The following is a 16,795-nucleotide window of genomic DNA, read 5'->3' as shown; positions in this document are numbered from 1 at the left end:
TGCGCCATGTCTTGCCTAATAACCTCTCCCCACCTCTTCTTTGGCCTACCTCTGCGTCTTCGTAGTCCTAAGGATGACTTAAAATTCTCGGGAATAATAGACTAGGCAATGACAAGGTACATTAACTGGTTTATTACATGGAAAATAGTATTCATGTTTCGGATTACTCATTCATGGGGATATATAGACAAACAGAACACATAACGTAATGTTACTTGCAAAAAACACTTGTACATGTCTTAATAGGTTGTTTCTACTTTATTGTTTGATGTTCAGTTAGGCATATTCAGATCATTCACTAATGTGCTGCTCTTTCCGATACATTCATACACAAAAGAGGTTAACCACAATCAACGGCTAAAAGCTGGGAACTACTTTCGATTGAGGTCACTATACAGGGTTTTCTGGACAACACCTAATATCCGTCATATATACAAGAGAGGCATTTTCACATTTGTAAGACACTACTGTATGATGCCTAAAATAACTACTTTATGATCCCGGCTGCTTCTCCCGACACAACTTCAAGGTGCTAGGCTTCGACTCCAGGTCAGCTGTTGCCCCATTTCACTAAGGCATCTATTGAACTGCATTCTCCGTTTCGATGGATGCCATCAGAGTTGCAAGCTGCAACTCAAACATAATAGCAATCAGATTTACTCCTAGATAACAACTAAAAATATGCTAGTCCAGTTGTTAGGTCAAGTTTACCTGTTCCTCCAATTCGTGTATCTTCTCATCCTTCATTTTCAACTTCCTCTTCTCCCTAAAAATTAGATGTTAAAAGACACAATAGGATACTACATGAGAGCGGTAGCATGATATATTTTGACAAGATTAGGAAGTAATTTAGCAATCCTGGAATAATATGAAGGCCGATATGTATGTCAAGTTGGTCTAAGAAAGAGATCATCCATTACATGAACAACACTAACTCTACAAGACAAAAAACCTCTGCCAACAGCTGAGTGAAGCTTTTCCTCATTAAAAGACCACAATGCATAGAGTACATCAACTTTGCAAGTAAACCGTCGTCAATGTTGCAATTTTACACTAGGGGCAGATTTTCCTTCAACCAGATCATTGAGAAGCAGTTAACACAGCAACAAAAACAAGTTTATCAAAGCCAATACTTATCTGAAAGAAGCAATTCTTGTAACAATTATTAAAGCCACTTGTCAAATGGCAAGAGGTAAAAATTTTGAGTGAATGACAATACATGCTTCTGCAGGATTTGGAACATTGAGAGAATATGGTTATTGGATAAGAAAGAAACTACCAAAGCTTCATGGAGTTTATTACTTATTATTATTATTATTATTATATTAGACGATCATGATGAAGTAACATGCAAAATGAGGTTGATGGTCAATTGGCACAAAATTGCAGTTCTTGTGATCTACCTGTGCTCAAAGTTTGAAATAATAGCACTTTTGTGGAAAATAAAATAGCAAACATTTAAAGGAAAGCAGGTTGGTCGGATGGAAGAGTTCTGAGAAAATAATTGCCTACCATTGCCTCAGAGTGATGACACACAACAACCAAGGAAAAGAATGATACCTTTCTTCAATCTCCGATATCTTGGCTTCCCATATATCCTTGTTTCTGGTAAGATTGTCATTGATCTAGAGGGTTCAACACCAAACAATTCAAGTTCAGAATCAGGAGAAATCAAATGACTTTAAAAGGGAATACAGAGCTAAATAATGATAAACTGGTAACAGCTCAGAGATCAATAATGGTTAATAGACTTCAATAGAACTCACATCATCAAGAAATTTCTTCTCTTCAATGCATTTGTCCAAACGCACTTTTAACTTCATCAACCTTGGATTCTGACAAAGTGATTTCTCAACAGCTTCCTTAATTTCCCTATCAGTTTCTTCTTCAACCTCTTGCAGTAAGGACTCGAAGTACTATTATCAAAGCAGAAGCTGTTAATACGGTAAATAGAATGTCATGGTCCTAAATTGTTAATCAATATCTCTGCATTCAAATGAATAACCAGACTTGAAAGAACTGAAGAAATTCAGATTAACAATCTTATTATCTAGTCTAGCTAAAAAGTAAGAAGCTTAACCATTTTTTGGTTCTCCAGTTGCAAAGTCAGGAGCTCATTGTACTCGTTCACAATCTGCAGTTAAAATTTTTGAAGATTACCAAGTATTCCCAGATCAAGTAGCAGAAGGACCAAAGCCATGCAAAGATTAAGCTTTTGACTAGATGAATAAGAGTAAAAAAGCAAAAGCAAAATAAAAACAATTTGTAAATGAAGAGAGAGACGTACAGCTTCAACTTTGCTGTTTGCAAGAGTCTCACTAAATCCAGGATCTGTAGCACATTCGCAGCTGCAGCAGCCATCAATATCATGATGACAATGGTGGTTGAGCTCAACCAACTTGCCATCAGTTTTAGACTGAATCAAACGGTGAACATAGTTGTCCCCTGCGTAGTCCCAGACACGACGCGTTTCCAGTTCAAGTGCATAGCAATGTTGTGTCTCTTTCCAGTGCCTTATAGCATGAGCTTCTTTGTATCTATAGCAAAATCAACATGTTGAACATCAATTACTAAAACCTATACTTACCCAGCAGTCAAAAAGATCATTCATCTTTTAGTTCTTAAAAATTGTTTTGGGATAAAATTAGTCTTCAAGTCGATTTAGTTATACCAAGAGAGATAGTATTAACACCTTCCACAGCCAACAAAACCACAAATAACACACATCCATAGATTTTCTGGTGATTGACAGATAGAACACGTTGAGTTTCCAGGCTGCTGCTGGCAGTATCGACATACCTGAGAGAACATGTTTAAGTTGAGTCAGCTAATTTCTATTAGTACTTCACTTGAAAAACATATTTTCGAACTAACACTGGTATATGATGTCTAAAAATCAGCCTAACTCTCAGTACACTAAATAAGGAAAAGAATTCTTCCTTCACTGTTAATCAGCTGATAAGACCCTACTTATACTGTTTTCAGCTATTAGATATATACATTTTTTTCAAGTCCATGAGATTTTTCTTCACTAAGCATCAGGGGTATATAATTTCATCAAACGGTCTAACTTAATCTGATCATGATAATTTACCAAATAACTTCTTGAATATAAGAAAGTCATTGTAACTTGTATTTTCACTTCTTTTAAGCCGAGGGTCTTTCGGAAACAGCCTCTCTACCTTCATTAGGTAGGGGTAAGATTTGCGTACACTTCACCCTCCCCAGACCCCACTTTCACTGGGCTTGTTGTTGTTGTTGTTGTTGTTATTGTAACTTGTAAAAGAACCAAAACACTTGCAACTTCGAAAAACTTACTGTAGTGCCAATTTAATTAAAGGCGGAATACATATACGGCTCCTTAAACTTGCCCAATATTTTAACCTAGCTACTTCACTTAAGCCTTGTACCTATTAGATACTTCAACCTCATTCAATGTGTATCTATTAAACACAATAAGCTGACATGGCAAAAAAAATATTTCTCACACCCCCTTAGGCGGGTGGGTATGTCCAAAATCTTACTTTTTTTTTATTTTTTATTTCTAAGAAAATCACATTTTTCCATTTGTAGGTCTCCCCCTTCTCCTAATGGTTATAATAAGAAGAAAACAACTTCTCGCTACCACCATCGTCGGCCGACCACCATTAGCGGAGAACTACCATAACCACCCTCTCACTAACTTTTTTTGCTCATTCTTTGATTGTGAAGAGAAGGAAAAGAAGTTAACTGGACAATAGCTTTCCGGCGAAGGCTTTAACAAGGAACTCTGCCTTTGGACATTTGTTAGATTCCATATACATTGTTAAGTTAGTTCCAGTGATTCAACCTTGTGAATATTTTACTTTGACAAAGAAATTGGTTTCCATTGAACGTTGTTTCCAAGAAGGCAAGATCCGACTTCGTCCGCGGCAGAATTTCTCCGGCGACGTCGACCTCTCTCTTCAATGACCAAAAACAAAAGCAGTGAATGCCATGACACTCCAGCATACAAATTGTTCAAAGTCCTTCAAACAAGTCTAGCTAAGTTTTACCATTATAAACATTTCTTGAGAAAAAATTTTAAATAGAAAAGTACTTGTTCGAAGATGGCCGGAAAAAAATGGGTTTGAATCAATGGCTAAAATAATGGCTGAGAATGGATAAAAATGACAAAACCCGTTTCGTTGATTAGCAACCTTTAATTTGTCTGGTAGAGTTGTTATGGAGAAATGGGTGATGTTGATTTTGGTTGAAAATGGAGATGGAAAGTGGGCTTAGTGTGGTTGAGGAAGATGACGGGAAGAAGTGGTTGGAGGAGAAAGAATTTCTTTTTTTTTTTTGTGGAAAAGATTTTTTTAAAGTTAATTTTCCATGTGTCACGTTCTAATTTGTCATTTTTGCCAAGTCATTGAGTTTGAAATTCACGCCCCTTCTATCTATGAGAGATTGTCAGCTATGTATTTAATAGATACACATTGACTGAGGTTGAAGTATCTAATCGGTACAAGACTTAATTAAAGTAACTAGGTTAAAATATCGGGCAAGTTTAAGGAGCCGTATATGTATTCCGCCTTAATTAAAATTCAACCCTATATTAGCCACACTTGCTTCAGAGTTCATTGCTAAGTTGAAGAGGAAGAAACAACTCATGTTAAGAATAGGCACCAATCCAGGCAATTGATAGCAGATATAAGTGGGAAAAATGTTGAAAACCATTTCTCTTAGCCAAAGTTTTACGAAGAAGCACCCAAGGATGTGGCCTAGCAGTCAAATCCAAGCAGAGAGATAAAAAGCTAGGTGATCTCTTCCATCTGCCTACGCCTTGGAGGGCAAAGTTACCCGATTGCTGGTGAAAGGTAGCAGTAAATGGTGGAATAGTCCAAATACGCACAAGCTGGCCTAAGTGCAAACACGGAAATTTTGGGGCTTCTTTTAACTTGTGTTTAGATAATTAACAATAACGATAAATGTGTTCCTCCTACCTAAAAATTAAAACTTGTGACTCTTTTCTTCTATTTTAAGACTCAAAGGTACTTAATTTAAATTCCCAAAAAAATTACGTCCAATACAAAACTAAAACTGCACATGCACACACAAAGCAAATTGTGAAGTGGACCTAATATCATCTTGAAAATGTTGCAGAAGGCCATATTTTTAAAAACATTAAGACAGAAAACTCAAGCAAACAAGTGAGGTAACTAAAGACATAAAATGCCGATAAGGCACTACCTCAAGCTAAGCAATTATTCAACAAGAACAATGGATGTTAGAAGCAAACATTATTGAAGACATGGCAATGTGACAATAGGGTAATGCAAATATTAGTAAGAAACATAGTAAACAATATCAATAACAACATGTTACTTACTTACAGGTTGGATTAAATCTAAAAGCCTGACACAAACAACTGTATAAGTTATGGTCCATGACATTTACATGAATATGAATACTAGAGCATCAAGACCAATTCAGTTTTCCAGACCATGTCTAAGTTGACGCTCAAGCGTATGGTTGAAAGATAGAAAGTATTACTTACAGGGCACGAAGAATCTGTCCATTTAGAAATACATGAACAATGAAAGGAGTGATTACAAATGGTTGTGAGAATTCCACTTGTATCCTGGTCCAGTCTCTCTGCAAATTGCACAGGAATTAAAATACATATGAGAGGAAACTCGCCAATATAATCCAGCTAAACATTGGAAATCTCTGGCTGCACATCCTCATAAAATACCAAACTAATTTATAAGGTTAAACTCAAAGCAATATTAACAAGGACTTCTGCATTATGTTGAATTTGCAGTATGCTAAATGAAGACATACAGATTAATTAGCATTCCATTTATTGAAGTGGTGGCGAGAAACTTCTGTAATAAATTGATTCGATTTTTTTAAATAATAACTGAAATTTTAATATTGCAAATCCAAGAGGCAGCATACAGGTGGAACAAGAGTTATATCCAGATCCACATGGACCATGGACATCAATTTCCTATCAAGTGACTCGAATCACTCGTAAATGCTTTGAGGACGAAAAACTTTTAACTATAAGGGATCATCTAGCTTCATCAGATAATTAGCCAAAACTCATCGATCTGGTAAATGTAGTATATTGTGACAAGTAACTTTCTTTTGTGCAGAGTAGCGGGTGTTTATGTATCACATGAAGCATACAAGATATATAGACACACTAGTACGCACGCACGCGCACACTATAACCTACGACTTCTTGGAGTTCAGCCTCTGTTCAAAGTTATTAAAATATATAACACCACCAGGTCACATGTTTGACACCAACTCATTTTATTTTTATATAATTTAAGTTCAAACACTCATATCGTTTGATACCATTGGCCGACCACTCACTTCAGTTTCCTAAGAGTTAAGCTACCAAGTGGTATCCAGTTTGTTTTCTAAGAGTTAAGTTAGGAATTAGGATTACTTAATTAAATAAGTAAATCTAGTAGAAAAATTTCAGACTTCATTTGTAAGGAATGATGGAGTTACGAAAGGATTGTGACTACACCATCCTACATAATTCAAGTAAGGCCAAACGTTGTTGATGCCCTGACTAGTAAGTTCATGAGCAGTTTGGTCCACCATGATATCATAATGAGACTTTGTGTGCAAGTACGTCTACAGTCTTAAGAACAGAGGATCAGATTTAGTGCCACTGGGACAGAAGCATTATCAGCTGTGTAGGCAAACTGTAACTAATTGAGCATCCCAAGGCATCAGTTTAGGACCCCAAGACTTTGTAAGTTTTTAAATGAAGTCCAAGCTGTAAGAGCATATTCAATCCTAGAAATATGGCATAATGAGATTCGGTGACTGGTTGCGCATACACTAGATGTATGCTTTTGGTAAATGAACACAGCTTGCAGAGGAACACTAGATTTCATTAAAACGCTCGCAAGAGCAATCTGGCATACGTCTACCATATATGAATAAATAGTTACCTTTTTTATCAGTGTATATGAATTTAGTTACTTTAGGACATTTCAGATCGTAAGTGCCATGACTCTGAGTTACAAGGAAACATAACATAAGAAATTTCTTGCAAACGTTAAACTTTTAAATTTGGAGGTTAAAGCGGACGTTACAAACATTTTGGAGGAAAGTGAACGAATGAAGATGAACATCTCTAACATTTTGGAGTGAATCTCACTTTAGATGTGCTTAGGGGTTGAATAAGTAAGCTACAAATTTCCAAAATGTGCCATTTCCAAAATATAATTAAACATTTTGAAACTAGATTAGGAAAAATACCAAGACAAACAGGACAGAATGGTTGCTCTGTAGAGCTTGCAGGTATGGACTGGGTGCGTTCAATTGAACCAGTGTAATGAACATCAGCAGCAAAAAGCACATTGCAGGTCTCGTCCTGCAAGCAAAGAAACAAAAACAAGAATGGAGTATGAAACTGGAATTTGATGTTATGCGATATTTATTATGATGCCAAAGCAGAAGACAAATATTGGAGCAACCATACCTCAAGAGATGAAAATCGTCTACCATTAAAATGCTTGTAAAAAGTATCTGCAGCTTTCTGCTCATCAAACCTGATCAATATACTGTAACAATCTTCCATTCCATCATTCCTAAAGCCTCGCACAAGATCACACAAGACACCAAAGTTCAGAAGGAATCACAGACAACCAGTTAAACAAAAATCTCATAATACTTGGAGAGAATACCTGACAATTCGCATTTCCAACATATGTTGAACAAATGAACCACAAAACTGACAAAAGTCTGCATATGTCATGTGATTTGGAACACTGAGCACGCAGAGGAGAGGCTTTCTTCCCACCTAAAGACAACACAATAGCACTAGATTAGTTGTTAGATTCATGGATGGTGAGGATTCATATAGTCAATTCCAACTAGCTTGGGGTTGAAGCTTTTTGTCGTTAATTACACATTTTGACCTATTATTGTTCTACAGTTTTGAGTAATAGAATAGAATAAGATCAAAAATCTGTATACTAAGGGAAACAAGAAACAAACAATTCAAAGTTCAAAAGCTACTAGATTTGAACATATGATAGTTGCACAAACAGCTTCATGTGTAGCTATCAGATGAATCTACACATTTCTAGTCAAAACGTTATTGAATTCGAACCCTCAAGCAAGAAAAGCAAACTATTACAAGTCAGCCCAAAGCTATATCTCTAGGCAGAGTAAAGTTTATCTGACTCTGTTCTTTTTTCTTATTAACGTGTCCAAGCACACCAATCAAACAAACTCTCCCAAATGCATTTTGGTTTGGAGGTTTAGAATAATCAATAGAACTGTTAATTTCATATGGCCTCTACAACCTTTGACCTTTTCCAGATTATCAGAAACTTCACCACTACATAGTACTTCTTCAAAGCAAAATGTAAGTCACATGTCACATAGAATTCCACGTAATTCTCGCAATAATAAAAGGAAGCATAAGTAGTTTCAATGTAAAAATCCTAGCAAAGAATTCTTTCATACTTCACTCATAGTTCAGCAATTGGATCTCCTTCTATCAGATATTAAGGTTCTTTCATCTTTTCTCTGTAACTAACCGACATTGTCCAGATAATCCACTACAAATCAATCACCCACTATAAATCAATCAGTTCATTACCACCTAAAACTCCAAATGATAACAACACTCTAAGGGGCAGTTTGGTTGGGAAACAGGTTGTCCCATGATAAAAATAACACTACGTCGCGATTTTATCCCAACCAAACGTGGGATAAACTTATCTCAAATTTAATCTCGGGATAAATCATCCCTTATTTCTTGTACCAAACGAGCCCTCGGGCTAAGGGTTCTCTAGGGACGCTATAAATTTTACAAATATCCCTAAAACATCAAGCTAAAATGACTCCCGTCAAAGAGACATCGACCAACCTTAATCCCAACTAATCTTATCGCCTCTACACACACTCTGCTCACAATATTTTCTATCCTTCTTGAATCCACATGGACTTCAAAAATTTGTGCGTGTCATGTGATAAACTTCCCTCTAGATGACACCTAAAGCTCCAATAACAACAACATACCCAGTATAGTCCCACAAGTAGGGTATGGGGAGGATAGAGTGTACGCAGACCTAACCCCTACCTTTAAAAAGGTAGAGAGGTTGTTTCCGAAAGATCTTTGGCTCGGGAAGGGGAGAGGGGAGGGGCAATAACAAGCAAACCGATCTGACAACCAAAGCAAAATACAAAACTAGCAAAAGGTAATGCAATCAGAAAACCGAAACACAAGACAACAACAAGTAGTAACAGAAGACTAGGGGTACGGAAAAAAAAAAAAAAAAGACACCAAGTGGTGTGTCAAAGCTACTGCTACAAACAAGGACAACACTCGACCACCTAACACACCTTCCTATCCATGGTCATGTCCTACGTGAGCTGGAGCATCGCCATATCTTGCCTAATCACTTCTCCCAAATACTTCTTCGGCATGCCTCTACCTCTCTGTTGGCCCTCCCATGCCAGCCTCTCACACCTAAGTAAAGAAAAATAGAGCCCCCAACCTTCTATAAATCAAACATAGCAAATTGCACTTTATTTAGAGCAATTGTTATTGTCAAATATAAAATTACATTTTGCGAGATGCCGGACCCAAACACAATTGCCCAATAATATGAGTTAGAATTATAGGAGGATCCACATTGAACTTGGTATGCATATTCAAGGCTTAAAAGAGAGTAAATTATCAGATTGAAGCACAAAAAACAATTAATATCAATCAACTATTGCATCAAGCTGAAACTAGTCAGGGTCGGCTACATGAATGTAAAAAATCATTTCTATTGTTATTGTATTCTGTTCTATTCTATTCAGGTCTATATCGTTCCGTACTTAACAGTTATTTTTCAGATAGAACAGAAACTAAGTTTCAACAAAATCAATCAAACAAGCCCAAACGAAATGGTCCTCCTCCAGTGTAGTAACAAACACTACAATCAGTAAAACAGAAATGGAAGGATTCGGTCGAATACTTACAGGTAGGTGAGAGGAAAAAGAAGGTTGTTCATTGGAGAAGAGATGCATGACACCCCTGGTTTCTTCGATGCGAGGGTTTCCAGAAGAAAAATGAAACACCTTAGACATTGATGAATCCCCTGAATCCATGCCGCCTCCTATCACCACGCTACAATAATTTTCTCTTTTTTAAACTTTTATCCCCTGAAGGTTTTCCAAAGTTAATATAAAAATTACACATCATAACAACCTAATTCAGAACACAACTAAATCCAATTCGAAATTTCGCATTCTACAAGTAAAAGTTTGTAGGAAAGAGGAAATAGAGTTTGACTGAAATTTGAATAGGAAAAATAAGAGGCAGATTAGAGAAAGAAGAACTTACAAATGGATTTTCCGGAGAAGGAGATGGTAAGGACTAAACTGCAGGAGGAAAATCTCGGGATCGGCTCTGTTTTCTTCTGGAAAGTGAACAAGAATAATAGTAATGGGAAATGACACGATGGTTTCCTATATTTTAAGTAGGTTTAAAATGATCCCTTATATAATATTCATAAGCAGTTTTAGTCCTTTAAGTTTGCCAAAAGTGAAAGTTTTTGGTAACAAACTTTGATTAGGGTTTAACACGAATTCACAACTAGAGGTGCATTTTTTCAGTTTTTGCTATTTCTGGTATATTTCATAGGTAAATATTTGACAGAGATAAAAATGACAAGGCTGGTATTACTTAAAAAATAGTATTCATAAACTAGTATTAGTTCCAAAAAACTATTGTGCATCCTTTAATAGGTTGCTTCTACTTTATTGTTTGATGCTCAGTTAGGAGTATTCGATAAATTATTAGCATAAATTAATTGAAGGTCATTCACTTATGGACATGTAATTAGTCAATGGGAATGGTATGAGGCAGAACATTTATCTCCTTAGTTAAGCTTGCATTTTATTATTTTCAGCGGTAAATTACTTCAAGGTGTGGCAAGACTTGAAAACTTTCAACATATTTATAAAACAGTTCGTACTCTCAGGTAGATCTTTTTACGTTCACCCTCTTAATTTGATTATTAACATTCTGTTAGCCTGGAAAGGGGTAAAAGTAGCATAGATGATGCATTATGCATAGTTCTCAAAAAGTAATTACTATTTGAGAAGGTAAATCAGTTTTAACAAACAGTAACTACTACCACACAGTTTTTTCTCCAAACGTGTCCTGGCAAGTACTCGTGGATGTGACGAGGATCCCTCCATCCATAAACAGAGGTTTCGGGTTAGAGAGCTTGGAATGGAGACACTTTGGTAGGAAGCGCTTTACCCCCTTAGTGGGCATCCCGGCACAAAACCCTCATTAGTGGGATAGCTGACTTCAGGATATCGAATGGTTAAATCAAAAAAATCTAGCTCACAGGCAATAGCTAAGAGTGACCACTAATTTTCAGGAGTTTAATGGAAGATCTTACGTTAGGATAATAGCTGAAAGTAAGAATTAAAAACAGAAGCTAGACTAAATTTGATTGTTAACACATAGGAGTGGAGAATATCATCGATAGGTACAAAATAGAAATCTGTTTTCTGCAATATTACATCCATCTAATAATTTGAGTGCACACCTTAGAACTCATAAATATAGTTTTCTGCATAACCATTGTATAAGCCACCAGACAATTAGTTTTCTATACACCATAATAAACAACTCAAGAAGTTACATACTTAAAGTTCTTTTCGAAGTCCAGTTGATAATGTCATCCTCAGACATAAACAGCAAAATCATTGCTGCTGTCAATTTCCGATTCGAGATCATCCTCTGTATCATCTTGTTCTGTTGTCCTTTCAGTAACTTGTCCTTCTGGTTTTGACACTTCTCCAGGTATCTTAGCTTCTTGTATTATCCTCATGATTTCCTCCACACTTTGCTGTAGTTGCTCTGAAGCCTCTTCATATTTGGAATGCTCACCATCCATTAAGTCTTTTGGCAGATTCTTTAAAAACCAAGGATGTTTCTTTATCTCAGGAATAGTTATTCTCTGTGCATATTGCAATACATGTTATGTTAATGAACGATACTCGAGTCATGATTAGGATAAGTTTTTTTTTTCTTCTTCTTTTTTGATGAGTAGTTGAGTTAGGAGAATGTTACCTTCGAGGGATTTGCAACAAAGATTCGCGAAAGGAGGTTTTTACAATCTGCAGATATTCGTACATAATCGGGTATGGAGAATTGGGCACTCATTATTCTCTGAAAACAAAACAAAACAATCTTAAGCAGCTAATTGACAGAACAGTAGATCGACCCCCTTTCAAAATTTCAACATATTCCTACTTAGTCAAACAGGTAGCCCGGTGCACTAAGCTCCCGCTATGCGTCCGAGGAAGTGCCGGACCACAAGGTTCTATTGTACACAGCCTTACCCTGCATTTCTACAAAAAGCTATTTTTATGGCTTGAACCCGTGACCTCATGATCACATGGCAGTAACTTTACTGGTTAAGCCAAGGCTCCCCTTCTTTACCTACTTAGTCAAACATCAAATTTAAATATGAACTCACTCCAATGGTTTTCCTGAAATTTTTTGGATCTTCAGGATCCTCAAAAGGATAAGCTCCTACTAGCATCACATACAGTGTCACCCCACATGACCACACATCTGCTATCTGAAAATGCATTACTATAACATGAGAAGAATATTCAAAGTAATACAACAACAACAACAACAACAACAACAATAACAAACTCAGTGGAATCCCACAAGTGGGGTCTGGGAAGGGTAATGCGTAGGCCGACCTTACCCCTACCTTGTCCAGGTAGAGAGGTTGTTTCCAAAAAACCTTCGGCTCAGGCCAGCAAAGTCGCAGAAATAAAGCAAAGAAAATAATATTCAAGTGAAACAACTAGAAGAAAAAAAAACACAATCACGTAACTAAGTATTCAGATATTCTAAAGGCCGCATGAGCAGTAAAGTTCTTCACAAAGGTAGTATAGTTGTTACTTTCTCTATTGTTTAAGTTGCTTGAAATGAGTCTTTCACCATAGAGAAATAAAAGTTACCCTAAAATTCTTACGTACAGTCCAAAGGGACCAATGCCTAAAGAAAATTATGCATTCTTCACAGCAGCCACTACAGGGGGAAAATGATATAGTAGAATATTATTAGGCCAATGTAATGTGTGTGATCATAGTTAAGGGTATTTTTTAGCTAGTGTCATAGGCATGAAGGCGATAAAGAAATCCGTTGACACACACACAAAAAAAAAAGGAGTTCTTTTGTGGCCAGATCATGGTTCAAGAAGAGAGCTTGCCTTCCCGTCATATTCCTTTCGTGACAGGACCTCAGGGGCAATATAAGCGGGTGTTCCTACTGTCGACTTTGGTTGGGAATGCAACAATCCAGACTGCATGAAAAAGTACATATAATTAAAATAACATCATGTTAGATTTAATGCAAGCAAGCTTTTCAACGAGAAAAGAAGAACAAACCTTGGAATAACCAAAATCACATATTTTTACACGTGGTGAAGCACTTCCATCAAGAAGAGTGTTTTCTAGTTTCAAATCCCTGTGACAAATTTCCTACAGGAAAATAGAAGTATGACTGAGACTAGGAACTCAGTATAAACAACAACAACAACAACCCAGTATAATCCCACTAGTGGGGGTCTGGGGAGGGTAGTTTGCACGCAGACCTTACCCCTACCCTGGGGTAGAGAGGATGTTTCCGATAGACCCTCGGTTCCCTCCCTCCAAGAACTCCCCACCTTGCTCTTGTGGTGACTCGAACTCACAACCTCTTGTTTAGAAGTGGAGGGTGCTCACCACTAGAGCAACCCACTCTTGTCGAACTCAGTATAAAGAACATGACTATTGTACGAAATGTCGGTGTATTTTCAAATATACCATGGCATGACAGTAGCTGACTCCGGATATTAGCTGTTGGAAGAAGAAACGAGCCTGTTGTTGATTGATACAAATACGAAGATGATAAGTACGGCAACTCATTCTCATCAAACACAGGTACAATGCAATGGAGTTGGAGATAAAAGTATAACCTCATCCTCACTAAATCTGCCAGCACTGCAAATTCTAGCAAAAAGTTCTCCACCTGCTGCATACTCCATAACAATTGCTAAATGCGATGGAGTTACCAAGACCTACCAAAATAAAAAAGGAAGGAAGCCATATTAACTATGGCTATCAAGAGACAACTGCTCTAAAACCATGTTGTAGTGTGTAATCATCACATCTAAAAGCTAAGGGTACACTTTAATTTACTTAATCATATCTTCGACAGTAATCAACTGTGTAAGATGCCAAGAAAAGAAAGTTACAGATGACAATAACAAAGGGAAAAAAGGATTATAAGATTTTAAAAAAAAAAAGCAATAACAAGTAATAAAGGATCAAAGTAAGGCTTTTAGCCCATGAAATGCAGTTGTGATGACAATAAATCTTATATATATATGCTCAACAAAATGGAGCGACACTTAAAATTTAAACCTTGGTCCTTGATATATTTGTCGTTATACCATACAGAAGATACAGCTGAACTCTATTATAGATTAGTTGCTTTTAGCGTCAGCATCAAATATTGCATGAAACAGCGCGAAATGCAGGGAAACTGAACACATAATCAGCATGTTAAGGTAAGACTAATGGTGCTAAATGGAATATAGAACTGTGACTTATCAAGTATAAACTGGTGTATGAGATTGCGGAGCTCTCAGCATTCTAGAATCATCATCGGACAACATCAGATAGTGTGCGCAAGAAAACAGTCAATCCAATTATTCCCACTAACATCAAAAATTGGATCAACCAAAGAGCTCCAACTAAAGGTTAAGGCAGTGGCGTAACCTGTGAAAGGTGTTCAGTTGAACACCCTTCATTAGAAAATTATACGGAGTATATAGGTCAAGAGTTACTTTTTACAAATATATATATAGTAAACCATCAAAACACAACAACAACAATCAAGTATAATCCCACAAGTGGGGTTTGGGGAGGGTAGTGTGTACGCAGACCTTACCCCTATCTTGGGGGTAGAGAGGCTATTTCCGATAGACCCTCGGCACAAGAAGAATAGTAAACCTTGAACATCCTTTGCAAAATTTCGGGCTCCGCCACTAGGTTAAGAACCATGAACTCGTCATTTGACATTCCACATAAAATCATTATAAGAGTCAATATTACAGTTACTCAAAAAAGGCTTATGTAATTGGAGTAGCAATTGCATAGACTACAAAAGGACACGTCGATTGTTTGTTGATGTTTTAGTTTAAAACTGCACGGAATTACTTAATATGCTCTCCCTCTTGCATAAACAGAACTATTGAAATATACAATCTGCTTACAAAAACAGGTACAAGGGAAGATATCATTTCTCAGTTTCATAACAAACAGGTATAAAGGAAGTATTTACCTCTTTAAACCTGATAATGTTTGGATGTCCCAACGATCTATGATTTATAATTTCTCTCTGCACATTTTCATCAATCTGAGACAAGAAAAGAACAAAATAACTTTTACATCAGGCTAACAGAATCAAAAGAGATAACCATTGCTACGGTACTGCTAGAACTGAGTTTGCAAATTCAGAAACTTCAAACAAAGGCCACCTAATTTGTTTGCCAAAGTTAAGTAGAAAAGGCAACTGGCGTATAAAATCTTCCCAAACTAAAATCAAGTTCAAGTTTTTACATGGAAGAATAAATGAAACAAATTTCAAAATTAATCAAATAAAGAGTTCACTAGAAATATCAACCAAATGAGCAAATCCAGCACAATCCTTAACCTAACAAAGTGAAAAAATAATGACAGTATCTACAAACAAAAAGATAATATTACAAAAGTAACCTTTTTGAAAAAAGTAGACTTACCTTCTTCCCTCTTTCTATATATTTGACAGCAAAAAGCTCCTTTGTCTTCTTGTCCTTAACTAGCCTTGCCACTCCAAAATTACCAGCACCAAGTTCTTTCAAAAGCTCATATTTTTCCTCCATTCTATACCCAAATCAAGAAAGACAAAAAGACTCTACCTTTTTTCCTTTTAACAAGCAAAGTACAGTTGTTGACCAATCTCAATTCTTAGTAGTACAACTATTTATAAATGAAGACAAAATGCTAAAATAATTAAAAGTATGTAATAAAACAATAGAGAATCTAACGCACCATTGGTTATACTAAACGACACGTATATTATTAATTTAATATTAAGGGGTTGGCTTCAAAGTTCAATAAATATTGAAGTGACTGATTATCTGACACTTGGTCATGGCTGAGGTGGATGTATTATTTTAGTGTGTAAAATGGGCATAAGATAAACTTTTGAATTCATGCTATTTTAGTAAACGTGCGGCAATAGTGGGACCCTTGTTAGTGACTTTGGGGGGGTAGTTGTGTAGCATTTAAGAATATATTATCCAATCATAAGCTTCTGTTAAATTATAAGTCTGCCGACCTTTCCTTGCAGTTTGTTTCGTTTGCCATTTTTGTTTGGTTTAAAATGATTGGTTGAAACGACTTTTTAAATTTCGTGAAATTCACGCGTTGTTCTTCCTTATTTTTCTTTCTATCTAGCAAATTGTGTTATTAGTCGGTACTACTTTATTTTTGCTTCATTCAATCATGTTATCGAAAAAAAGAATTAACTCAAATAATTATGTACTTAATCTCTTAAATTAAATATAGCTGACATATATAAATATATATACGTTGATTTATGTATAACTGTGTATAATTAGAGATCGTTTGGTTGTGAGTTAGAGTTATGCAGGTATTAGTTATACATAGATTAGTTATACGGAATAAGTAATGCGTGAATTAATTATGTAGGAATAAGTAATGCGTGATTAGT

The 16,795-nt window shown here is 36.2% G+C and overlaps 2 protein-coding genes across 4 annotated transcripts; both read right to left on the bottom strand.

Moving 5' to 3' along the window:
* Positions 1–235: 235 nt before the first annotated feature.
* Positions 236–10,481, bottom strand: LOC104101437 (BRAP2 RING ZnF UBP domain-containing protein 2). 3 transcript variants are annotated; one of them, XM_009608882.4, is made up of 13 exons: positions 10,340–10,481; positions 9,976–10,158; positions 7,680–7,795; positions 7,475–7,583; positions 7,252–7,366; positions 5,519–5,616; positions 2,693–2,799; positions 2,288–2,537; positions 2,081–2,134; positions 1,767–1,916; positions 1,561–1,625; positions 712–766; positions 236–627 (listed from the first exon to the last, which is right to left on the bottom strand). In XM_009608882.4, the coding sequence occupies exons 2-13, from the start codon at positions 10,102–10,104 to the stop codon at positions 580–582; spliced, it is 1,296 nt and encodes a 431-aa protein (XP_009607177.1). In that variant the 5' UTR covers positions 10,105–10,158; positions 10,340–10,481; the 3' UTR covers positions 236–579. The 3 variants fall into 3 exon arrangements, with proteins under 3 accessions (XP_009607177.1, XP_009607183.1, XP_009607190.1); XM_009608888.4 differs by having other exon boundaries at positions 10,075–10,158; XM_009608895.4 differs by lacking the exon at positions 9,976–10,158 and having other exon boundaries at positions 10,340–10,477.
* A 998-nt stretch (positions 10,482–11,479) lies between these two features.
* On the bottom strand, positions 11,480–16,055 carry LOC104101462 (serine/threonine-protein kinase SAPK3-like). The gene is made up of 9 exons (XM_070182699.1): positions 15,819–16,055; positions 15,362–15,436; positions 13,992–14,093; positions 13,840–13,893; positions 13,423–13,515; positions 13,245–13,337; positions 12,495–12,599; positions 12,086–12,184; positions 11,480–11,972 (listed from the first exon to the last, which is right to left on the bottom strand). Exons 1-9 carry the CDS (start codon positions 15,939–15,941, stop codon positions 11,697–11,699), a joined length of 1,020 nt encoding a protein of 339 aa, XP_070038800.1. The 5' UTR covers positions 15,942–16,055; the 3' UTR covers positions 11,480–11,696.
* Between the last annotated feature and the right edge of the window lie 740 nt (positions 16,056–16,795).

This window comes from Nicotiana tomentosiformis, chromosome 8, assembly GCF_000390325.3.
Source record: "Nicotiana tomentosiformis chromosome 8, ASM39032v3, whole genome shotgun sequence".
In the NCBI taxonomy this organism is placed as follows: domain Eukaryota; kingdom Viridiplantae; phylum Streptophyta; class Magnoliopsida; order Solanales; family Solanaceae; genus Nicotiana; species Nicotiana tomentosiformis.
The sequence above is the reverse complement of the archived record's forward strand: the minus strand, read 5'-3'. Positions and strand labels throughout refer to the sequence as shown.

Coding starts and splice junctions, on each gene's coding strand:
- LOC104101437 (XM_009608882.4), bottom strand. CDS start 10,104: ATGGATTCAGGGGATTCATCAATGTCTAAGGTGTTTCATTTTTCTTCT. Junction 5,617..7,251: donor ATTCTGTCCTGTTTGTCTTG/GTATTTTTCCTA, acceptor TGCAATTTGCAG/AGAGACTGGACCAGGATACA. Junction 2,135..2,287: donor CAAACAGCAAAGTTGAAGCT/GTACGTCTCTCT, acceptor TTTTAACTGCAG/ATTGTGAACGAGTACAATGA.
- LOC104101462 (XM_070182699.1), bottom strand. CDS start 15,941: ATGGAGGAAAAATATGAGCTTTTGAAAGAACTTGGTGCTGGTAATTTT. Junction 13,338..13,422: donor GTGATTTTGGTTATTCCAAG/GTTTGTTCTTCT, acceptor TTTTTCATGCAG/TCTGGATTGTTGCATTCCCA. Junction 12,600..13,244: donor GAAAGGAATATGACGGGAAG/GCAAGCTCTCTT, acceptor ATGCATTTTCAG/ATAGCAGATGTGTGGTCATG.